At 38.7% G+C, this 26575-nt stretch overlaps 2 protein-coding genes across 2 annotated transcripts in view; one reads left to right on the forward strand and one right to left on the reverse strand.

The window, feature by feature from the left end:
- Nucleotides 1–3559, forward strand: part of LOC126236984 (uncharacterized) — a 31424-nt gene extending 27865 nt beyond the window's left edge. The window contains exon 4 of the mRNA XM_049946705.1: nucleotides 913–3559. Within this exon, the coding sequence (XP_049802662.1) occupies nucleotides 913–1166 (254 nt within the window). The 3' untranslated portion in view covers nucleotides 1167–3559. The remainder of the gene's footprint in view (nucleotides 1–912) is intronic.
- LOC126235311 (uncharacterized) overlaps nucleotides 1–26575 on the reverse strand; it is a 306085-nt gene that overhangs the window by 122925 nt on the left and 156585 nt on the right. The window lies entirely within an intron of this gene.

Here is a 26575-nt window from a genome sequence, read left to right on the forward strand (position 1 = left end):
AATTTTATGTTAATTAATATACAATTGTTACTTAATTAATTCTTCAGCTTCCATCTTTATCGTAGTTCCAATTTAAAAACTTTTGTATTATATGTGAATGAACAAAATAATTTTCTGTGAATATTTCTGTTGTGCTGTATAAACTGACTATGATCTTGTACATGTACAGGAAGTCCTATTTTTTAAGTAGTTGTTAATGCAGATGAGACTTACTCCCGCCACTTCATAGTGTTGGAAATGTCCATTATCACTGTGGGCATACCAAATCTGAGTAGTATGTGAAACCCAGTACTTCCATTTACAAAAGAAACTTGCAAATTTGTTTCATAGTTACTTTAGTCCCTGCTCTATTGAAGGAAATCCAGTATTGTCTGGATGTGATGTTGCTTTGACTTATTGGTTCTCCTTCCAATTCAGAACATTGTTTACTCCCCTCGTGTATGACATCCTGGAACACTGTTAACTGAGAAAAACAAAACCTGGATGATTACCATACTGATAAATAAAGGAAATTAGTTCATGAATAGTTCAGTGGAATATGAAGAGTTGACTTTTTGCTCAGCAGTCTCACTTCCTTCAGGCATAGTACCTTTAATTTGTGTTATTTTCTGCAGTGTTTCACTGCTTTCAATATATTTCTCCTTTTTTTCCTTCATTTGCTCAAAAGAAGAGAAACAACTGTCATGTACTGTGCATCTTTCATTTCAATTTAGATAGTTTCAAATTAGATAGTAATTAGCTATATGTTACGGTCCATACACACTTTTCACACAGTTTCAAATGTTATTCATTAAGGTACTGAATTAGCTGTGATAAGTGGTCTTGGTGACTCTAAAACGTAATCTAAGAAAGATGCTAATATTTTCAGTTTGTCAGTTACCATTTTAACAGTGTTAACTTAATTATTTTCAGCTATCTCTGGTACACTGGCAGTAATAATATTTGGGGCAAGAGGAGATGGTCGTGACTGGTTACCAAATTGGGAACACAATGAAATCTCATGGTCTTACGCTCTGGCTGTGCTTGGTGTAGTATTCCTATATTTATCAGGAATATTATTTCTTGTAGAAGGACGTGTCCATCGCAAAAGACAGAAGCGGGAACGAGAGGCTGCACAGTCTGCGTATCACATGGAACCAAGGAAAGCTGCCCACACAGTAATTTGAAAGCATCTCAAAGCATAAAATGTCTATGACACTAATGTAGCTGGACTACATTAAGCAGCAAATTTTTTAAACAATTTTTTTTCTTTTATCATCAAAAAGCTGGCATCAGTCAAACCAAAACCAGCAGTGGGCTTTATGTTGATCTAGAAAACATAACCAATATTTTGTTCACTATTGGTTATGTAATTTACACTACTTGTGGTCTAATAATTATACATCACTAGTAGAAAAAAAATATACATATATTATATAATATTACATACGCACAAACATGTATGATGTCTGTAATGTACACGCTGTTGTGTACACTTTATTGTCAAAGTTGTATAAGAAGAATTCTACTCAGGGTACTGTTCAGAAGTTGGTGCACATCTCATTTTAATTTTTGTGTTTGGGAATCATATTTGCAGGACTTTTTAACAGGAGTGTTTCAGATTTTACATATAACTACTTTTCTTACTGTTGAGATTGGATCTACAAGTCCATATTAAGATAGCTTTTAAACAGATTAACTTGTATTAAAATACTAAAAATAGAATAAATGTACATGTATGAAAGAAAGAAATGGTAGCTAAGTAATAACAGTGATCTCTGATTAGTTCATACATTTTTTGGGATCAAAAACAAATTGACAAAAGAAGACTACATTAGCACTTAAAATCACTGCAAAATTTCTTAAAATCACTGCAAAATTTTCTAACAAAGTGATATACAAAGTTGATGACTTGACTGCAGTGAATTATATAGACCGAAGAGTGAAAGAAAGTAATATGGCTGCAGAGAAGGTCTTAAGTTTTAGTGTGGCAGATGAGGTTGCCATCATCAATGTGTGTATAAATTCTGTGAAGAACACATTGAGTTTACTGGCATGCCTTTTTTTTATTTTCCAGTAGTACAAGACCTTAATGAGTAAGCACAGTTTCAGTATACTTCACCACCATTGTATATTTCATCAAAAACTAATTTCAGTGTAATTAATATGAATTTGCTGCTGCCTGTTCCGTTAAGTATAATGTCTGTAAACTTTGATAAATGCAGCTTCTGTAAAAATAGTGACTCTATTCTTTAATGAATCTGCTTTTTGGAAAACAGACACCAATTATTTTTTATTTTATGCAGTTTTGAAGATTACAATGCAGCAGCCATTTATATTAACATAAAATTGAAGTACAGTCCCTGTGTGAAATCTCTTCTCCACTTTGATTGGTATAAAATAATGGGGGCAATGAATATATGTTGTGACGTAAGTTGTTGTCTGAGCTTTGTATGAAACATATTCCGTCCATTTCAGTATCAGTTAAGTATAGAAGGTAAACATTTGTAGTTTCTATAAAAGATGTGTACAACACAATTGTGTACTCATTTTCCTATAATATTTTTCAGTAATAGCATTGCCTTCAAGCAAGCTTTTTCTTGTAACAGTATTATTAAGTGAATTGTATATAAACACAGGGGCAAAAACGTTGAAGTGTTCTCACTAAGTGCACTTTTACCCATTTCTTAACTTTCATCCAATCCCCTCTTTGAAATAAAGAAAATCAGCAAAGTAATATTGCTTTATCAGTCTTGTGCAAGTAATGTTCAATGTGTCTTTGTATGGTTCAGAAAATTGATGGTATGTACAGGATATATATCATTTACTTCTAATAAATCTCAATTCTTTTTTTACAGAATTTATATAGTAAGTCTATGTAAAAGATAACTTCGAAGATTTTTACAAGTTTAATACATTTATTTTGTACATCGTTTTTACTTTGGCAGTGGATACTGATTTTCAGTGTTAAAAATTCAGATAGAATCTCTAGCTGTAGTAGCAGACTGTCTTTAAATAATGGCAGAACCATTTGCTGTTCACTCATTGTGAAAAACTACATGTTTCACTCTAATGATGAAAGTTAGTATTGCTAGAACCCTCCCCCCCCCCCCCTCCCTCGCGCCATTTTTCTTTCCTCTTCTACCCCTGTATTAGCTCTCTCCCACTCCAACAGTTTTTCTCTTCTTTCAGATCCACAGTAACTGCACCCACCATTCACACAGGAAACATGTTGATTATGCTTTCGCCACTAAGTTCTGGACCGTGAAATGATGAACACGGGGCAGCTTATTGTATTTATTACTTTAGTCTGAATATACAAGCCAGCTCATAGTTATTCTCTTCCATATTTTTACCATTATTGGGTCCTAGGCTTTCCATGCATGTTTACTGTAATTTCATGTTTGAAAGTAAGTAGTGTCACATAGCAGACAAATCATTATTTTTAACAGCTGCACGTATTTGTAAAAATGTTAGATCTGATAGCAGCTGACTGCTTAAATGAGTAAATTAATATTTTATTTTATATAGTACACATATGTACATCTTAAAATACTGTTTGATATTTTTGTACTGTCATGTATATACCACTGTTGTATTTGAAATTAAATATGTATGTTGAGAAAAGATTACAAATTGTTTGTTTATGAAATTGATTTGTGATCACTGATAACTATTTTAATTCCCTATCAGAGCACTGCACTATAATACCTGAATGTATTAGGCCACAGTAGTAGTGATACAGGTACATTTGAGTGGAATTTATTTCTCATTCTTGTGTTTTCCTGCCTAAATCTTCTCTATGTACTGGTTATTCGCAGTTTTACACGAGATGAAATTAACAAAAAGTGGGCCATGACAATTAGATTATTAAATGGTGCAGTTTATGTAGCTGTTCAGCAGTGTTATACAGACTAGATCTCTCAAACTGACCAGCATGGTAGTTACACATTTGTGCCCAAGCAGCGTGTCTTAAGAAAAGAAGTACATTCTGGATTTTTGTAAACCTGGATCATTGTGAGAGAGGCTTTGCAGTTCTCAGGATTCCTTTCCTCCTCTTTTATCTAGTGATTTTTTTCTGAGGCTTTCTTGGATTGTCAGTTTCTGCATTTGCAGTACTCTGAAGCATTTGTGTCTGTTTCGTTTTCTTTGTGTACCTCAGTTCTTCTTACTTATATCTCCAGCCTGTTCATTTGCTATTGTGTTGCAGGTGTCAATGTGAACACTGCTTTGAAACAGATCTCCATGCCATTGTATCTTGTGCAAATCTCTTCATATATGCATAATTACTGCACCCTATATCTATTTGAATCTGCTTTCTGTATTGAATGCTTTGTGTCCCTCTACAATTTTTACTGCCGCCACCACCACCAAATTCCTAAATTAATTATTTCTTGGTGCTTTAGGATATGTCCTATCAATTTATCCAGCCTGTCAGTCAAATTGCACCATAAGTTACTCAATCTATCCATCTAATCTTCAGAGTTCTTGTGCAGCACCACATTTCAAAAGCTTCTGTTCTCATTTTGTCTATAGTGTTTATTTTGCAAGTTTTACTTCCAGAGGAAAGTACATCCTAAACAAATACTTTCAAGAAAGAGTTCACAACACTTAAATCTCGTTCACTGTTAACATATTTTTCTTTTTTAGAAAAACTTTTCTTGCTTTGTCATGGTACAGTCTTAGGCATCAAACCTGGCCACTTGCGACACTGCGGAGACTAAGTTCAAGTCATTCACTTAAGGTGGCCAATAAAACCAGCCACCCCTCAGAATTTAAAGTCTGGTGTATGCACAATCTAGTAGCACTTTGGGTGTAGAAGTGTCCGGAAGAAGTGTTGTCTGCTTCTCGAGCTATAACAGTGCTGTATCAGCTTGTGGTCTAGTGGTAAACATCACACAATGCAATCACTCCTTCTCCTGCTTTTTTTAGAACACGGCAGTCTGTGGAAGTTACTGGTCCGATGGAACCTCATAGATAACTCTCTTCACTTTCTAATGCTCCAGTAATAACAAAAACTTCCAGAAACAATTCTACAAAAACAGCTTGTGGCTGTGTCAGGATTAGAACAGTTAACTCTCAAGATTTCCTGGCCTTACACTGGTTACACGCCGTTTGCTACCAGTCACTGGGCACAGTTGAACCATGTGAATCTGGCCTTCATCTATTGTTATTTTCTTATTTTAAATTCTGGTACAGTATTTATCTGGTAGTTACATATTGTATTTTGCTTACTTAAACTAATGACCATTGTTTAAATGTTGTAAAATAGTTGGGGTAGTGGAAAAATTGTGACCTATTTTCACTTTGGGTTTAAGATGGGTGCAGAGGCAGTTCGAAGACTTTGTAGTGTGTGTGTGTGTGTGTGTGTGTGTGTGTGTGTGTGTGTGTGTGCTTTTGGTGAAACATGTCAGAAAAGGATTTTTTTGTTTCAAGAAGGTATTTGTGGCATGAATGATTTTTCATAAGTATCGACAACTTATAATTGTGATGAACCACAAGTGACATATATATTCAATAGGCAAGACTCAGAAGTTGTGTATGAGCACAGCATGCTCTAATTCAATGCAACAGAAATCAAAAGGATGACAAACCATGACACTACACAATCGTGGCACTAAGCATGATCAGTGCCATACAACGTTTGTTCAGAAAATTCCAGAACATTCATAATTTTGCGACAGTGGTGTGTTGGAGTGAAATGTGGTTGGCATCACTGCACATGCCTCTGCTCAAAGTGTAACTGCCCAAAGTTTCATTGTTGTATGTCTGTTAGTTATAGTTCAGTGCTGTATTGAGTAGAACATTATGTCACACAGTTTACAAATTTCAGGATAGCAGAATTAGAGGATCAACGCGTCTGCATTGGAGTTTACGTGAATATGAAGAAAACTTTTAGAGACACACCTAATGATACAAGAAGCCTACGGTGATGAATGCTTTAGCCATACTCAGTGTTATGAATGGTTCATGTGGTTTAAAAATGGTCACACGGAAGTTAAAGAGCCCTTGTTCAGGAGGCACTTCAATGTCTACCCACAATGCTCCTGTCAGGAACATCAGTGAAATTGCGGATGCCAATTGAAGACAGACTGACTGAGAGATTGCAGAAGAATGTAACATTGCAGTCAGATCATGTCATGAAATCCTGACACAGCATTTTGGAATGCATCGTGTTGCCATCAAGTTTGTACCATGGCTCATGAGTGAAGACCAGAAAGATCGCCTCGCAATCTGTGAAGAGCTTTTGGATTGCGCAAATGAGAATGAGCTGTTCCTTATGAGAATCATAACTGGTGATGAGATGTGGGTCTACAGTTATGATGTTGAGACCAAGATTCAATCTTCGCAATGAGCCAGGATATGTTCTCCAAGACCAAAAAAAAGCTTGTTAGGTCAGGTCAAATGTCAAAGCCATGCTGATAGTTTTCTTTGACTTTGAAGCATTAGTTCATCACGAATTCGTGCTACAGGGACAAACGGTATTAGACAGTACTATTGTGAGGTTTTGGGAAGCTTGCGAGAAAATGAGAGAAGAAAACGGACTGTAATGTGGTGGCGAGACAATTCATGTCTCTTGCATCACAATAACGCGCCTGACATTCATCCCTGTTGGTGTGTGACTACTGCACAAAAAATGAAATCACTGTGCTGCCTCATCCTTCATACTCTCCAAATGTGGCCCCTGTTGACTTTATTTCCTAAGTTGAAAGTATGAAGATCTGCATTGACAGGCAAGATAAAAGAAAGTTCACAGCTGGCACTTTGCATGATCCAGCATGAGGCGTACTAAGACTGCTTCCAGAAGTGGACATGGCATTGGGAGCGATGTATCAATTGTGGAGGAGAGTATTTCCAAGGAAACCATGCACCATAAATAAAAGGTAAGCAATGAAAAATTTTGTGGTCAAAGTTCCCGAATTTTCTGACAGACCTCTTAGTGGCTTCATGACACACAGCAGTAAACAGTGACAATGCTGCCATGGTATGCTGTATTGGCTGATCGACTGACACTGTAACAGGAAGACAATATCATGGCCCTTAATGCAGTATGCAGAAATCATTATCTGCATGTTCTTTCAGTTGTCAACTTGACTTATTCACAGATCCAGTGGAGCAAGTGGAACTTGTATCATGTCATTAGCCATCTAAATATTACCCAGTAATAGACTGCCCATTCTCTTTTGATCCAAAAAAGCCTTCTCATGTAGTAGTATCAGATAACAAAAATTTACACCTTACACAAAAGGTAACTAAGGAGCTTTCCTGCAATTGATAGCAGTAACCTGCTAAATCATTTTTCTGAGAAGTGTATAATTAATTTCCTCCTCTCATATAAGAGCACCTGTGTCAGTATGAAGGGAGAAAACAAAACTTTTAAGGTTTAGAAGTATAGCCAGATTCATGTTGTAGTCCATACTGGAAACGTTTCATAAAGCAGGTGACTCTATATTCTTTCATCCAACAGCTTTTCCTTTCTTGCATTCCTCCCAGTCACAGTTTACTGTGTAAGGAATTGGAGATATGTTTTTCAGCAGAATGAGTCTTAAGTCATTTTACTAACTGTGGTATGGGAATTAACACTTCAATAATTCCCATACAAATATTATGATAGCTAAAATATCCTGTCAGTGCAAAACTATCAGGAACGTAATCAAGATCAAACTGCAAGAACTTGAGAAAATATATTGACACTGTGCCATTTGCTCGCTCAGTCTGCTTAAACACTTATTCTTATCTTGGATTTTCTCTGTCTTGGGCATACTGAAAGTAGAAATTCTCATTTGTAAGGCACTTCACTTCCCTTGGCAAAGTATCAGCAGCAATTTTATTGTAATCATAGTGAGTACAAGCTAGTAACAAGTGTGTGAACAAATGGCACAGGTGCTCAGTAATGTGGTGGCATTATGCTGTCCAAATGGTTTGAATGTTACTGGTGACGACGAACTCTATCTCGTACAGACTGTATGTTGGTGGCATTGCCTCTTACAGGCGACAACTCTGATTAATCTCTACCTATTTCATATTGCTCCACAAGCTAGTGTACACTATGCACTGATGCGTGATGAGGAATACCTGCCCTGTTACACCACCTCAAGTTTCCAGAAAGAACAAGCAGAGAATGAAACCAAAAACCTCTAACATCTGAAGCGAAACACCTGTAAATCAGCTCAATCTAATATATGACACACCTATCTCATGAGCACTAAGCAGGCACATATGCTGCTCAATATGTGGAGCAACACTAAACCCCTTGCAGAAAAGGAGGAAACTGACAACTGAGTGAAGCTGCAAATAAATTTTTATTAATATTAACAGTATTATGAATTGAATGTAAGCTATGGTATGCCATCGCTTATTCCTTTTCAAATGGGGTAGTCTTTTTCCTTGCTTTATGTCGAATGGCAGTTCTATTTACCACCAATGTTAATGAGTTCTCCTACACTGCCATTTAATGATTATTTTGGTATTGTTAATGGAATGTGTTGATTTTTGTTATGAATAATTAAATGTACATTTGTGGTGTGCTGCTTTGGTGACGGTTAGGGATTGGGCAAGAATGATATCGTAGTAGACTGTAACACTTCTTTATAGCCTCCACAACTGGGTGGCAGCCTCTGGCAATAAGTTGTTTGCAGAAAGATGCAAGCATTGGGCATTTTGCTGCAATTAATTGGCATGTAATGGGTCTGCATTATGTGTGCGGGACAGAGGGGTTCATGCTTTTCATCCACTGTTGAGCAATTCTTTCACAGGCAGAAATTAAGTCTGGGCTATAATCCTACATAGTAGTAGTTTGGCATTATGGTCTGCAGTGTTAGGATAGCCTCTGCAAATTCTAGAACTGACTGTCCATGTGTGCCATTGCAGTACAGCTTGATAATTCTCATATGAATATTGTGGTAGCCTGGAGGCATCGTTCATATGAAAATGTCAGGGGCTAAATTAATAACAAAGTCAGCTTGGTGACCCTGTTACTTTGGGTTCTGTTCAACATAGGCACTGTTTGCTTTGACAAAGCATCAGCAACAGATATATTATAATCATAATTAGTAGACGATAACCTGTTCTTTCAGCATTCATAGACTGAATGACAGTTTTGCTTAAGGATGACTTATTCTAGACATTACTGTTAGTGTTCCTTGTGCTACATTCTGATAACAACTGCTTCTCCTTTGGTGTTAGCAGTAGATGGCATCAAACTCGACTGCACACATTCAATTTCAATGGTGTTTTGAGCCCACAGTTTGTCATTGAATGGGGTCTCCTGCACAGTAGCCTTTCTCGATTTGGAGCTTAGAAGTCTCCTGTGGATGTTTCACAATCAATGCTGCATTGTTCTCTCTTCATTTGTGTGCCTATCATTTGGGGATACTGCCAATGACAATGATCTCAAGAAAAATATTTTCAAAGTCTATTGCCAAGTCAAAGTTTTCAGTGTGACCACTGGAGATGCTCCAAAAATTTCAATCACGTCTGGTGAATAAGCTTTTTAGTCTCCAGTATACTTAAGACTGAAAAGCACAAATAATTGTGACAGGTATTGATTAATGACATTTAAGTTCCAGTCTGTGCGTCTGAGTGTTATTAGTAACTATGCTCTAGTCCCTAAACCTAGCTGCAAAAATGCGAATAAGACTCATTGATATTACTTTGGGTATTCCAGACCTTGGGAGCTGCTTACTTGAGACACAAGATGTAGTGACTTCCCAGCCTGCTCAAGGAACACATTGGCTGGCATCCTTCCTGCTACCAGTATAAACAACACAGTATGTTTGGCAAGTCTGTGACCAACAAGTTACTTCCTGGATGCCTCAGAATTATCCTCCTAAATTCACTTTATTTTTTGTGTCATTTCCATTGAATAATCTGAGTTCACTTAAGGTGCATTGTGAGGTTATCAGTTTACGGTTTTGAGTCCAGAAACATTGTTCCAAGTGGAAACTGCAACTGATCTCACATTTACATTGCAGTTTATCTGTCCTTGCCACCAATGGTGTAGTAAGGTAGAGAGGAATGCCTCAGCTCTGGGGCAATGTAGTTGGTTGCAAAACGAAGGCTGCTTTGGCTTTTAGTTCTCATCTTTCTGCAGTTCAGATCTGTAACTGTTCTGTTACTATGGCAGACTAAAAAACAGAGGAAGGAGTAGACTTGAACTCACCATTGTGTCTGGACTGTGTGATGTTTACCACAAGGCAACACGGTGCTGTTACAGCTTGAGAAGAAGAAAACACTTCCAGATTCTACAGTGTTGCCAGATCATGCATATATCTGAACTTTTAATTCTGAGGGGCAGTCATACGTATTGGCCACCTTAAGTGAAAGACTCTGTCTTAGCCTCTGTGGCGGCCAGGTTTTATGCCTGAGACTATACATTTCAGATCCTCTTTACTGTTACCATCTGCAGTTCTTTTGCTGCCCAGGCAGCAAAACTTGTCAGTTATTTTCAGCATCTCATTTCCTAATCTAATGTGCTCAGCATCATGTAAGGTAATTTGACTACACTCTATTACCATTGTTTTATTTTTGTTGATGTTCATCTTATAACATTTACTGGATTATACCCACTCCATCCAATGGTTTTTCCAACTGATTGGTCATTTCTGACTGAATTTCAGCATCATTAACATGTGTTGTTAGAGTTTTTATTTCTTCTCAGTTTACCCTATGTACAGACTGAATAACATGTGATGTATGTCACAACACCACCTCATTCTATTCTCAATTACTACCTCCCTTTCATGGCCTTTGAGTCTTAGAAACTGCAGGCTTGTTCTCAAGAAGTTATATTGTCTATAGTATTGCATTGCTACTGTCCATTCTTAACTCCTGATTTGACTTGGGATGATATCACTGAAGGTGGTCAATGAAACTGTAGCTAAAGCTACCATGATATTACAAATGAGAGAAAAATGATTACAAAATAGGTATGTCAGGTACCTGTTGTGGGAATTTAGAATCTAAGTATTGCCTGTTGAAACTTGTTTTGTGTTGCTATGGCGTGGCTATGGAAGGCCAGTCCACATTGTATCTCATACTAGAAGTTAATGTTTTAATCATTTTTGTTAATGAGTGTGCTCTTTCCAATCTGATACTATCTGTAAATTGCTGTGGCCAAAATACATATTTCCTCTGAATATAAATAAAAAAAAGAAAAAAGCAGATCAGTTGCAAGTGAATATTAGCAGCAGCATGTTTCACTTTAGAACAGTATAAATACCGATAAAATGGTTTTTCTAAATACTAATTTGCCTGCAATAGAAAAACATGAGCAGAGAGAACAAAGACTACATGTAGGCCCAAATTAACTACATATGTAAAGAATTAGTGCTAAAATGACAATCTCCATCCATTCAGCAGTGTGTGTTCATATGCAAAATAAGTCCAGCTAAAACTAGTCTATGAAGACTGAGCAGTGAATAAATTCTGAGCAGAGCAGTCTCCACTACAGTCTACTGATTAACTGATCTCCAAGTAAGGCGCTCGAAAACAGTCTCTGGATGAAGAGTGGACAAACAAAAAAACCTGGTCTTAATCATCTTTAAATATTTGGGAGCAAGGCTTATGTTCACATTGCAGGAATGAACAGATGAAAAATGGGACTAAGTATTGAGCATGTTCAAGCAGGATACTGTGGAGAAAGGAGGCATACAGGCCTATCAAACCAACTCACAAGAATTGTAAATGCTAAGAATGCCAGCTTTGACTAAGGCACTTCTGAAACAGTTTGAAGCAGAAAGCGAACTAATTGTTCATCCCATCTCACAGAACACAAAGAGAATGGAATAATGATTACAGAGTTAGAAGAAATTGAAACTGAGCCTAAGACAACTACATCCCAAGTAGCAGTTCGATAAGTACTAGCCACAATGAGGAATTAAGCCCAGAAGGGGCAAAAAATAATGAGCAACAGCAGCAAAGCCAGCCAGTACAAAAGTAATCGATTATTTTATAGCTAAAAAAGATGCATGACTTCATTATCTACCAATCAACTGACTCCAGTTCTTTTGTCACTGGAAGTACTCTGAAAAGTGGCTGAAAGTGATACAAGAAGAGTTACCATTTCATGAACATTTGAATATTCTGTATCTTTTCTCTTATTGACTTTTGTGAATTATTGCTTTGCTTATGACTCTGTACTTTTGTTTGGCAGACATGTCAGCATTAAATTTTTTGAACAAGACGTGACCAGTTGATTTCTAATGACCTACTGACATAAGTCCTCTCAAGTTTACATCATGGTCGCAGGTCTCCTGCATGACTTTATGTCTTGAGCTGCGCCTAGAATTTGACACTCAAAAATGCGGTATGTGCACCAAGCACTGATCATGTTGTACATTATAGTCACCTGAGTATGTGAAACCAGGGAACAGGTTTATATGATTGGGGGTCTCCCACCTCAGAAACTCTATTTTTTAGTATGGGTGATAGCAAAAAGTTACTCTTGGGTATGCAAGAAGTGTTGTTGGCAACGTTAATCTCATGTCAGTGCTTAACTTGATGAAGTTATAATCTTGAGATGGAAGTTTATAGTACAATGACTGGCATGAAAAACACAACACCCAATAAATGATGTGTAATCATTGTGTAAATGTCTATTTAATCAGGGTGAGGCACTTCAACCAATTTCTTGAAATGGGGTACACTATTGGCGTTGCTTTGCGAGCAAACAACGAAGAGTTGATTGTTTATTGCACTAGCCTCAATTGTTGTTTCTCGCAAAAACTGGAAAACCCATCACCAAATGTGAGGGAATAATGTTTTCTCGCTGTTGTTGCACTTATTGTTGTGCTCTGAATCGTTCCCCTTTCATTCACATGTGTTTGTAGGGCCTTTCAGTGATTGTCATAATCAGCTTTCTGGAGTAAACATGCCGTTATACCCTGAACAAGCTGTGAAAGCTGTTGCTTTGGTGGAAGACAGCTGTAGCATGATTCCACAATTTCCAGAAGTGTACAAAGATACAGCAAAACTTGAGGCTTTGCAAGGAGACCAGGTACAGTCCCAAGAAGAGCAACATTGGAGACAGATGACTGCGTCTTACAAGTTCAAGTTCTCTGCAACTGTCACACCACCACTATTGAAGCACAAAATCAACTCCACCAGGTTTTAGGGATCAATATTAGCAAGAGAACCATTTGAAGAAGACTGGAAGAAGCCAATATCCAATTCAGAAGACCTGCTACAGGTCCAGAACTCACCACAGAGCATAGCGCAGCTCTACTACTATTTGCAAGGGAACATCTTGCCTAGACAGAACAACAGTGGGATCAAGTGCCATTCATTGATGAATTGTGATTTGGCCTCCGATCACCTGACGGAAGTGAGAAGGTCTGGAGAAGGTCCGGGGAAATGTATTCCTCTTTTACATTCTGATCCAGGATGCCTTTTCAGTATGGTTCTGTGATGGTGAGAGCAGAAATTAATATAATGGACAGATTTGGTCTTTGTGGAGCATGTGAGCATTACCACACATCGGTATGTGGAGGAAATCCTTCTGGAGCATGAGTGTGCCTTTCACTTCATTTATTGTTGATGATTTTACACTAGTGCATGACAATGCATGTCCACATGTCGCAAAAATTGTGCAAGAGTTCTTGGATGAAACAGTGATTCATGCTATGGGTTGGCCTGCTGGAAGCCCTGGTTTCAATCATATTGAGCATGTTTTTGACTGGCTGGGGAGAAGAGCCTGTGAGCACTATCCAGAATAACCTCCTCAAGGCCAACAAGTGTGAATTCCAAAAACCTCAATCATGTTAAACCCAACTCAGACATTTCTCACACAACATACTGAAAGCTTTGGATCAAAGCATTCACATAGATTCTGTATTTTTTGATTTCCAAAAAGCATTTAACTCAGTACCACACCTACACTTGTCATCTAAAGTACGTTCGTATTGGCTATAAAATGAAATTTGTGACTGCCTTGAGGACGTTTTGGTTGGGAGACTGCAGCATGTTTTCTTCCAAGGAGAGTCACTGTCAGATATAGAAGTAAATTCAGGTGTGCTCCAGGGAAGTGTGTTGGCACCCTTGCTGTTTATGTTGTATATCAATGACCTTGCAGACAATATTAATAGCAAATTCGGGTTTTTTTGCAGATGATTTAGTTATCTATGAAGAAGTACTGCCTGAAAGAAGTTGCATAAGTATTCAGGATAGGATTTCAAACTGGTGCAAAAATTGGCAATGTACTTTAAATGTTCACAAACGTGAAACAGTGCACTTCACAAAAAAAGAAGAAAAAATGTAGTGTCCAATGACTATACAGCAGAGTCCTGGTAATCCGAACATTCGGTTAATGTGAACATGAAAAATGTTAGTCTAAGTATAGTAAACTGCGGCAAACTGCTGTACATACACACTATTTTATTTTAACAGTACAGTAAACATGTATTAGAAAAATTGACAAGAAAACATTAGGTTTAAACAATGCATAACAACAAAAGAAAAGCTGCCAAACTTACTAAAATACAGCAGACATTTTATCCCTACTTTTTAGATGACAAAAACTCATTGTTTTTGATATTTGTAATTGATACAAAATAATTTATGATAATCTTACATATTTAATAGAAAACATAGTTTAAAGTTCATTGTGATGTGTGTGTGCACTTCATTTTGGAGATTAAGTAGAAATCTGATCTCATATCATACGTAAATTGCTAATCCATCCAGTTGATTGTAAAATGAGTACTGTTACATAGATATGCCAGAAAAGGCTTTGTTCAATTTTTAGTTGCACAGATCCTTTTGGGGGTTGTTGAGACATAACAGTCTGTTGAAACCCATTTAAAACATGTATTTTTCAATCCAATTTCAAATAAACAGGAATCACTCATGTAAACAAAAGGTGGATCTGTGCTTGTGGAATTATTACAATGAAACTGGTTACTAAATTATAATTTTATTTAAGTGTATAGGTCCTGTAATTGGTAAGAACATTTTCTGAACCATGTACCTTTTGAATTTTATAAAAATGGTGAAAGTATTGTTAATATTTCATATTTTGAGTATTTGCACACTTCTAAAATGTTAAATGCTGAAAAACCATATATGTATTTGCTCTGTAAGAGCCAGTGCTACTGTTGATATATGTCATTAATTTTGAGGCAACAGTTTTAATAGTAATTTTATTAAAAAACCCTTTATAACAATACCATGGATTGCTTGGAAGCATATATAAAGGGGCATCCACGTTGGCATTTTATGTCAATGTCTTATGAGAGTTTGTGCAAGAAGCATGTAACTGCTTAAGTAAGATGTACGTCAGTGTTGTAAGCATGTCAGTATTTTTGAGGTATGTCAATGTAACATAATAATTATGACATGATATAGAATAAAGGTTCTGAAACATAATGTTAGTATTGGCCATTCTTGGTGTAAACACCAAGTTAAGTGGACATGAAGGAACACTGTGCTTGTGGCAGAAGCAGAAAAAAAGCAGTTGGATGAGTACACCCAACAAAATTATAAGAATTTTGATAATAATTTCACAGACTACACAGCCATAGCTAGAGTTTCAATAGAATTCTATAACCAATTTAAGGATCAGCTTGTAACCCACTACATCAAAAATGTAACAAATCTGATATGGGCAAATGTCATGACATCTCACTCACACTGATAATTTACGATAGTTTCTTGTTGGGCATTCAGAGCCAAGTGGAAGAATAACACAACTCAGACCATTTGAACTGCACAAGTTATTAACATTTAATTCTTTTTCGGAATCTCAGGAAATACCAGAAGCTCAGTAACAAGAAATTGTTGACAACCTTTGTTAATTTCAAGAGGGCCTACAACTCTATGGATCAAAACACGCTATTCCAAATACTGAAAGAAATAGCCATAGACAACAAATGAGCAATCACACAGGGAGGAAAAAAACTGTGCTGCATAAGTTTATGGAGTCTATTTAGATAGGTATGGTGATGTAATTAGTCTATAATTTATTTTATTTGAATAGATCCTGGATCTCATGATAAACCATTCTATAAAAATAGATGTTTTTTGCTAATTTATCCTCATTAACGTGTCGTTTTTGAAGTAAGGTAACTGTACTCAATATGACCTGTAACTCCAGAGGGTCTAGTGCCTCTTTCTTTGTAACTAAGACAGGAATCTGGCAAATGACACCTTATATACATTTGGCAAACTACATTAACTATCTCTGCTTCTCACAGGGAGTGCCACGACTATCAGACATTTCACAGGTGAATTTTGCCGTTTGCCATTCAGTCATTATTTTTGTGCAGGTAAGCTTCTTGTGTTACTCATTCACTAATTTTTTTTCTACAAATGTCATACTGTGACAGTTACTTCATTCAACAAACTATACTACTTGGACATTCTTGTTTAAGAAAGTATGAGTTCTTTACAGAAGTCTTGACTATTCCCACTACATATGTGCTAAATATTGTCAAGAAAAGCAATGATGAAATATAAACAATTTTGTAAAACAAAGCTATCAGGAAATCTTTGGAAAACAACTTGGACAATAAGATAAATGTTGGGCCCCACACAACATTTGTAAAACTTGGGTAGAGGCACTTCAATATTGGAGTCATGGAGGATGAAAAGGGTTTCTGTTTGGAATGCCGATGACTTGGACAGAGCCAAGAAAGCACCTTTATGATTGCTACTTTTGCACTGTGAATGTAAGAGGTATGAATCAATACAAAAAGTGCTCTTGGGTTTCCCAAAATGTACAATGCGCTAAGCTACCAATCTTGTACAGTGAATTTTTGCCAATACACTGTGATAATGTCAAAATGTTAGAAGTCAGAGTACAAGCAATAGTGAAAGTGAATTCAAAGAATGCAGTCTTACACTGGTAGGCTTTTCTCAGGGCATGCTAAACAACTTGATTTAAGATTTAAACTTATTTAAGAAATCTGCTGAGCTTCTAGCATCAAGACTGAAAGAAAAACATCGCCTTCACCCTGGCATGTCAGTGACATCCTATCAAGCCAGAGAGCATGACATTCTTCCATATTTTAACAAGATGAATGATATCATATATTGTAGTGATATTTCTGGGCTTTTAAATTTAATGGGTCTTCCAGTATACCAACCAACCGACTGCTGACTTTTCCTAGATAGATCAAAAAAAGTTTTAAATGTGTGTTACTCCATAACAGGAATAAATTAGCTAGAATCATGATAGCTCATTCAACTACTCTTAAGGAAGAATATCAAAATGTTAAACTCATTTTGTCATCAGTGGTCAGTGTGTGTAGATTTACAAATGGTGAATTTTTTATTGGCTCATCCAAGTGGATACACTAAATACCCATGTTTTCTTTGTCTGTGGGACAGTCACATGAAAAATGAACACTGGAGCAGGCAGGGAAGACTGGCCACCAAGAATGAACCTGACTATAGGAAAACACAACATTGTTCATGAATCATTGGTCAGTTGGGAAAAAATAATTCTTCCGCCACTACATATTATACTTGGGCTTACAAAACAGTTTATTCCAGATTTAGTCAGGACTTTTTTTGACAACTTGGGCAATTACAGTGAAGAACAAGGGTAATGGTTCCACAAGGACATCGGGATTATGGAGGAAAGATATCAAGGCCATTTTGATCACCATATGATGGCAGACTACTGCTGGAACTCGCAGGGAGACTGTCCGACGAAAAACACTGAAGAAAATCCCATACAATATGGTTTTCTTTATTCTTATTAATAAGAACATATTAATATGGTTTTGTTGTTATGATTAATTTTATTATTCTTTCTATCATTTATAGCACTTTGTTTGTTTGTTTGTTTGTTTGTTTGAAATCAACTGGTAACTTTAAAATAAATGTTTTAAAAAAATGTTCTCCTCTTTTTTTATAATTTAATTTCTGGTATAAATGGATTGCCTTTATCTCAAACAGTACAGCCAATTCAACAAAAATATTATTATTCAGCAGACCAAAATTACGTGAAACTGATTAATAAATTCCATGCTGCAGAATCATGTTATACCCCATGTTATACAACATACTTAGACTGACATCATCTCCAAAGTGAACTTTATAGAGATTTTAGATGGCTTCAGAATCGTCTACATCTGCACGATTACTCAGCAATTCACAACCACCTTCGAACTACACTGCTGGCCACCGTAAATGCAACACCCTGAAGGAAGCATCCGAATCAAGTGAAATTTACACCATGAGTTTGCAGCGATGAGATATGCAACTGATTAGAATTTCAGCGCAGACGCACATCACGCGCGCCTGTGGCGCCACCTCATAGCGCCATTTAAGGCTTGGCGATTTTGACGAGTGTATGTTCGGCACATGTGTTTACCTTGTGGTTGTTTCAAAAGACGATCAGTTATGCCTCGTAGGCAACAGCGAACATCTTTTGATCAAGTATCCGAGTTCGACAGAGGAAGGATAGTGGCTTACCGAGATTGTGGATTATCATACAGAGAAATCACTAGTCGTGTTGGATGAAACCAAACAACTGTAATGCGGATATGTGACCGTTGGATGCACGAGGGTACGACGGACCGATGTGGTCGATCGCATTCACCTCGGTGCACCACTGCATGTGCTGATAGGCAAATTGTGCGCATGGCAGTGACGGATCGCTCAGTGACATCCCGAACCATAGCACAGCACATCGCGTCTGTAACGCATCATCCAGTGTCTGCGCGTACCATTCGACGCCGTTTACAGCAGAGTGGTCCATCCGCAAGACGTCCATTGCTTCGTCTACCATTGACGCAGAACCACAGACGTCTCCGTCGCCAATGGTGTGATAACAGACAGATGTGGACGGCAGAATGGAATGATGTCTTTACTGACAAGGCACGCTTCTGTCTGCAGCACCACGATGGTCGGATTCGAGTGTGGAGACACCGTGGAGAGAGGATGCTGGACGGCTGCATTATGCACCGCCACACTGGTCTTGCACCGGGTATTATGGTATGGGGCGGTATTGGATATTACTCTCGCACGCCTCTAGTACGCATTGCCGGTACTTTAAATAGCCGGCGCTACATATCCGAGGTGCTGGAGCCAGTTGTCCTTCCTTACCTTCAGGGCTCGGCCACAGCCATATTTCAACAAGATAATGCACGACCACACGTGGTACGCATTGTCCAAAGGTTCTTCGTCAATAACCAGATTGAATTGCTTCCCTGGCTGGCTCGCTCTCCGGATCTTTCACCGATAGAAAACATGTGGTCCATGGTTGCTCAATGAGTGACCCAGATTACATCCCCAGCTGCCACACCAGATGATCTTTGGCAACGTGTGGAAGCTGCTTGGGCTGCTGTACCCCAGGAACACATCCAACGTCTCTTTGACTCAATGCCGAGACATGTGGCAGCGGTGATCTCCAACAATGGCGGCTACTCTGGCTACTGATTCTGGCGGGAACCACATGTCACAGACGTCTGTAAACATAATCATTTGATACTTGGTCAACATGTTATCTACAAAATAAATTTTGTTGTGCTACCTCTTGTCTTTCTTGGTTTTGCATTTACGGTGGCCAGCAGTGTATTTCTCTGTCACTTCATTCGCAAACAGTGTGGGGGAAAAATAAACATTTAAATCTTGCCATGTGAGCTCTGATTTCTATTATTTTATTATGATGATCATTTCTCCCTATGTAGGGGTGTCATCATCAAAATATTTTTGCATTTAGAGGAGAAAGTTAGTGACTGAAATTTTGTGAAAAGATCTCACTCCAATGAAAAATGCTTTTGTTCTAATGATTGCCACCCCAACTTGCATATCATGTCCATGACACTTTCCTCCTCCTCCCCCCCCCCCCCCTCCACATCAGGATAATACAAAATGAGCTTTTTCAGTGTCCTACATCTATCCTATCTGATAAGGATCATGATGGGTATTACACAAGAGGCAGGATCTCATCCTTATTTTCCAACTATATGCCAGAGAAAGTATTCTGCAGGTGCCATAGAGAACAACATAGTGGTAGCCTTACAAATGGGGTCATTGGGGAGTACTGGAGCATAAAGAGAAGAGAATTGACTGCATACACTTTGCAGATGTTCTTGTGAACTTTTGCAGTTCCAAGAAACAACCACAAAACAAAGTGCTGAACTCAAAAGTAGTCCTGGGAGAAAATAAAGTTTATAACTAACATCAAGTAAGAGTGCAGTGACTTAGAAGTAGATCACACACAAAGTAAACCTGCAGAAATATTTATGTAGCTAGAATGATGTTCTGAACCACACATAAGTCTTTATATTTAGGATCAGCAAGATGGAAGTGGCAAATAACCTGACTAGAGGTCTTTATGACAAACAATCTACACTGACGAACCAAAACATTTTGACCCCTGCCCACAATGAGCCTGAATTCCACCTGGTGGCACTACAGGCTTGTGATGCAGTAGGGAAAGTATGTAAATGGAGCAGTTACAAATGGGGAATCATTTTAGCGATGATATGGACCACAAAGGAGGAACTCCACTGATGTAAGTGCCAACGGCATTGCCGCAGTGGTTACGCTGGTTCCCTTCAGATCACTGAAGTACTGTTGGGCTGCACTAGCACTTGGATGGGTGACCATCTGGTCTGCTGAGCACTGTTGGCATGTGGGGTGCACTCAGCCTTTGTCAGGCAAACTGAGGAGCTACTTGATTGAGAAGTAGCGGATCCAGTCTCGTAAACTGACATATGGCTGGGAGACCGATTTGCTAACCACATGCCCCTCCATATCCACACCAGTGATGCCTGTGGGCTGAGGATGACACAGCGGCTAGTCGGTACCCCTGGGCCTTCCAAAACCTGTTTGGATGGAGTTTAGTTTAGTACTGAAATAAGCGACTTTGACAAAGTGGAAATGAGCATCTGAGAAACAGAAAATAGCAGTTAGTGGGCTACTGTCAGGAGAGCACCTACAGAAAGTGGTTGAAGGACAATGAAACCTCGAGTAGGCGACATGGTGGTGGACACCCACATATCATCATGGAATGTGGAGGTTGGAGGCTGTCCCACTCAGAAAAGCAGGACAGACAACAATCTGCAGCAGATTTGATGATAGAGTACAATGCTAGTGCAGGCACAGCTGTTTCAGACTACACTGTTCAGTGCACATTGTTCAAATGGGGATCTGCAGCAGATGACCCATACATGTCCCCATATTGACCAAATGACATCATCAATTTTAATTGCAATGGGCACAGGATCATCAAGATTGGACCACGAATCAATGAAAACATTTTGCCTGGTAGGATAATCATTTTTTTTTATGCACCAGGATGATGGTCCTGTTTGGATATACCCTCATCCATGCAAATAATCATGCACCACATTATGGATGTAGGCATTGGGAGCAGTATTATGCTATGGGATACATTCACCTGGGTTTACATGGGACCTGTGGAATAATCTAAGACATCTTGATAATTTGGATTACGCAAACATTATTACCGGTCACTTACATCCCTTCATACGTGATGTCTTCTGTAATGGTGATGGCATCTTCCATCAAGACAACTGTCCATGTCACAAGGTCAGAATCATGCTATGAGGTTTGAGGAGCATGACAGTCAACTCATGTTGATATGTTGGCCAACAAATTTGCTTGATCTGAACCCAATGGCATATCTTGGACACTATCAGATGTCATTTCCATGCCTGTAGACCACCAACCTGTAATTAAGAGGAATTGTGTGACCTGTAATAAGCCATCTGATGCCACACACATCCAGAAACTTGCTAAGGGCTTGTTGGATCCATGCCATGCAGAATCACTGGTGTATTGCATATTAGAAGTTTATTAATATGCTATTAAACAGGCAGCCTTAATGTTTTGGCTTATCGATTTATGTCAGACACTATTGTGTAGAGTGCCTCGGGACAAATAAGGAAGGTCTGAAAGAGGTTAGAAACAAGAAAGGTATAGTTTTTGTTTCCAAGACTCTCAGGTGTCCAGCCGTATGCGATCACTGAAGTTCCACAATATTTTGGTGAATAACCTTTCCACTATCATCAGATGGTTCTGATGGAATAGTCTGTCTGCTCATTGTCAGTGTTATTTATGTCCATCAGTCGGGCTTCAATTCCCTGCACCGATGGTCCGACTGCGGCCGCCGACATTCCGATTGCGAGCACCGGTGCTTAGATTGTGGCCGCCGACCCAAGTCTACGCCATCCCCGGTGTCGTGCCATGTGGTGGAAGATGCAGAATCCCGTGGAGTGTCCCCGCAGCCATCGTGGAAGGATCTTGTGTCCACTTGAGGCATGACTCCTTGATTGAGATAAGTAATGGTTTACATGCGTTGCTGAGTTGAAAAACCGTGTCTCGGTTTATGAGACTGTCCATTACATGAACTTCAATGGCCTCCTTGAAGATGCTGTCACAGTAGAAGTTGGTAAGGGCCAGAATTTTGGTCTCTTCGTATTTCATGTAGTGTTCAGTTTCCATGCAGTGTTCTGCCAGTGCTGAATTGTTGGGCTGGCCTAGGTAAGTGTGGCATTGGTGTTCATTGCAGCAGTCTTTGACTGTTCAGATTGTTTGACCAATGTAGGATTTGCCGCAACCACGTGGAATATTATACACGTCTGGATGGATTTGGCCTCAAGAAAGCAGGCATATATAATATTCCATGTAGTTGTGGCAAATCCTACATCCGTCAGACAATCTGAACAGTCTAAGACTGCTGCAAAGAACACCAAGGCCACACGCTCCTAGGCCAAGACGTGTGCAAAGATCTGGTAAACGCTTTGAGTCTTTTGCACACCAACATCATTCCAATCCTTCAACAGGATGGATATGTGGGTATGATCACTTTTATGCAGGATGGTGTTCCTGTGCACATTGTACATTCAGTGATGCAGATGCTGGACAGTCATTTCGGAAATGGTCCCAGGACAATTAAAAACTGATTTTTCCCATATGATATGGTACGACCTTGCCGTAGTGAATGGACTTACCTAACTAACAGTGCCACAATTGTTTACCACCAAATTTGTGCAGTCATGCACAATGAACAGTACATTGTAATCAGATAGATAAAAATCTGCTTACCTAGTGGCAGCAGGAAAACACACACATAAAAGGAGGTTATACTTACACAAGCTTTTGGAGCCAGTAGTGCCTTCTTCTGGAAGAAAGATCGAAGGAGAAGGAAAAGGGGTGAAGGAAAAGGATTGCTGAGGTTCAGGAGAAGGGGTAGATTTCAGAAAAGTCATCCAGGACTGCAAGTCAGGGGAGACTTACCGCACGGGACTGGTTTGGCTTGTTTTGCGTTAGGGTGCAAAAACAAAACTGAGGTCATCTGCGCCCAAGTCAAAACTATAGAATACAAACACAGAGAGGAGTTAAACAACTATATGTCAGTCCCAATGGACAGAATAGGAGACAGCTAAAAACAGGCACATAGAAAAAAAAGGGCTAAAAAAACACCATGCAGAAATGGATGTCCAAAACCAAAAATTAAATGGCCTATGCCATATTCTTCAGCGGATAACAAGTAAAATGTGGTCAACAGCCTGCACGTCATTCACTAAAACGGCTGATAAATCAGATGGAAAACCCAAGCTGGAATGTACATTGTTAAAAAAAGGGCATTCCAACAGGAAGACCACAAAGGATGAGAGGGGAAAGACAGACTGTTGGGGACAGCACCAGAACAGATTTAAAAACCTGAGAGCTTAAAGGTGGAAGCAGGGTAATATGCGAGACAGGGATTACTGCTAAAATATCATACACGAGCTAATAAGAGTGAAAAGCTAAGTGCATTGTATGTAAGATAGGTGGGAGGGAATGGCAAAAAATAGACAGGTCAGAAAATGAAAGAAATAGAAAACTAAAGTGGAGTGAAGAAAGGAGTAGTTACTGTGAAAAAATTCCAAGACAGAAGAAATTAACGTAAATTAAGGCTGGGTAGGTGGCAGGAACCCAGGACATATTGTAGCTCTAGTTCCCACCTGCCAAGTTCTGAGAAACTCGTGTCTGGGATAAGCATCCAGATCCATGTGGTGAAGCAGGCACTGAGATCACAAATGTCATGTTGTAGAGCATGCTCTGCAACAGAATAATGTGTGCTGCTGGTGTGTACCCTCTGCCTATGCTCATTCATCTCAACTGAAAATGTAAAAGGCCAAGCAGTGTTTACATAACAGCTGGTATATGATGTATTGTTTCGAAGGTTGCTCTCCCCCTTTATATTTTAACTTTCTGAGGGCTAGTATAGGTGGTGGTAGGATAGTTCATGGGCAAATCTTGCAGCAGGGATGGTCAGAGGGGTAGGAACCATAGTATGCAGGAGCAGCATAGGGTCTGAATAAGGATATTGTGAAGATTGGGAGGGTGACAAAACGTTATGCTAGATGTGGTGGGCAAAATCTCAAACAGAATGGATCTCACTTTAGAGCATGCTTTTAGGACGTCATGGCCTTGTCCAAGTAGCTGATTAATACATCCAAGACCAGGATAATACTGAGCAACAAGTGGTGTGCTCTGAAGTTGTTTTTTTGAATGGATCAGCAGTACCGTGACTGGATGTGATGACTAGGCTGACATGGTAATTACGCCCAGTGATAGCTGAGGTGAGAATTGTGGTGTCTTTCTGTAAAGTCTGCAGCTGAACGAATATGTTTGCCTCGAATGCCAAGGCTGTATGGGAGGCAACATTGGACATGGAAAGGATGGCAACTGTCAAACTGTTAAGTCATGTTGTTGTTAGTAGGTTTAATGTAGATAGAAGGGTGTAGTTGGTCTTTGGTGAGGATGGGATCAATATCAAGGCATGGGATTCAGAATAGGACCACGTGAAATTTAATTGGGAGAATGTATTCTGAGGTTCCAGGAATTTTAACAGGTGAGCCTCACAATGAGTCGATAATGCAAAGTTGTCATCAAGTTGTCGTCAATGTATTCAAACAAATCAGAGGCTGAATGCTTATGGATCCCACAAAAGCCCCATCCAAGTGTCCCATGAAAATGTTGGCGTAGGAAGGAGTCATCCTGATTCCCATGTCCATACCCTTGATCTGTCTGTATGTCTGCCCCTCAAACATGAAGTAGTACTTGGTATGTACAAAGTTGATTAATATGAGCAGGAAGTATGTCATAGGTTTGGAATCAGGTGGGTGCTGACTGTAGAAGTGTTCAGCAGCAGACAGACCATGTAAGTCAGGTATGTTGGTATAGAGGGAGGCAGCATCAATGGTGACAAACAAGGTGTGTGGTGGGAGGGCGACGAGCAAGGATTTCAGATTATCTAGGAAATGTTTGGTGCCTTTAACATAGGAGGGAAGTACTTGTACTATGGATTTCAGGTGCTGATCAACTATGGCAGATACACATTTGGTGGGTGCTTTGAAGCCAGAAACTATAGGATGACCAGGATGATTGTGTTTGTGGATCTTAGGAAGAAGGTAAAAGGTGATGATGGGGCATGGTTTGGGTGGGGTAAGTTGTTCTATGTATTGAAGTGTTCGTCCTTGTGAGGGACCTGAGGTTTTAAGGAGAGATTGCAGGTCACTCTTTTGTTACATTGAACATTATGGATGTGTAACATGCAACTCAAACCATAGCCATCATATTGCAATTCATCTGCCACATGTAGCCAACCTCATTTACTTTAAGATGCTTTCAGCACCATCTCTCTGTAAATTTCTTTTCATTCCATAAGTTTCCCCTGATTAATAATATACTGTTAAAAATTGCGATTGTGATTACAATTTTTATTGGTCCTAGAAATTACCTTTTGTACAGGTATGTACTTGTAACATAGGATATGTATTATTTTTCACTCTAGACAATACACAAATAACAAGTTACACAGTAAAAGCTTATAACAACTTGCACAATATACACAAAATGCTAAATGATTTACAGTAACATCAGAGTTAAAAAATACATTTTTGTGAATTTTATATTGTACATAAGTAGTTTTAATTTTAATTAACTTTCTAACAATAATTTGTAATTTTATTTTCTCTTAATGCAACACAAAACATTAATCACTAACAGGATGAACTTTGCTCATGTCTGCCCATATACTCAGCCACACTGTATAATTTTTTTTTCTATTAGAAACTTTTCAGTGGAGCAGGTGTCATTATCTCAGTTTTGAGGTTTTGTGAGTCTCTTGGCAATGCTTGACTTAACTTTATACCTGAGTCTGCTGCTTCCAGTTTAGCCCACTGTCTATTGTCTAAAAACTTAGCTAAGTTGCTTCTTCCACTTCTTTTCCACCTAGAAATGGATCTGTGTGTTGACGCTTTGGTTTAGTGCTGAAAACGCTCTGAGCAGTGGTTCTCTTTGTACAGTGTTTTGAAACTGGAAGTTTAACTATGGAAATGCTATACTTTGCATTCCCTAACCTTCAATTGGGAGTGGGCTGTTCAAGTAAATGATCCACTGTGGTGGCAGGTACTTCACAGCCAAATACCAGGTGAGTTGGTAGTGGGGCAACTGGAATTTCAATTGGGAATATTTGGGAGAGCATGAGCATGACACTGTTCCTTTTTCTCTAAATAGACTGGTCTGCTTCGTGAAGAGTTTTGTGTAGCATTTATTTACACCAACAGTAAACTAGGAATGTTCTGTAACTGTCATATCAACTACTACTAAGATCATTTGATAGACTGGG

This window comes from Schistocerca nitens, chromosome 2 (genome assembly GCF_023898315.1).
Source record: "Schistocerca nitens isolate TAMUIC-IGC-003100 chromosome 2, iqSchNite1.1, whole genome shotgun sequence".
Taxonomy (NCBI): domain Eukaryota; kingdom Metazoa; phylum Arthropoda; class Insecta; order Orthoptera; family Acrididae; genus Schistocerca; species Schistocerca nitens.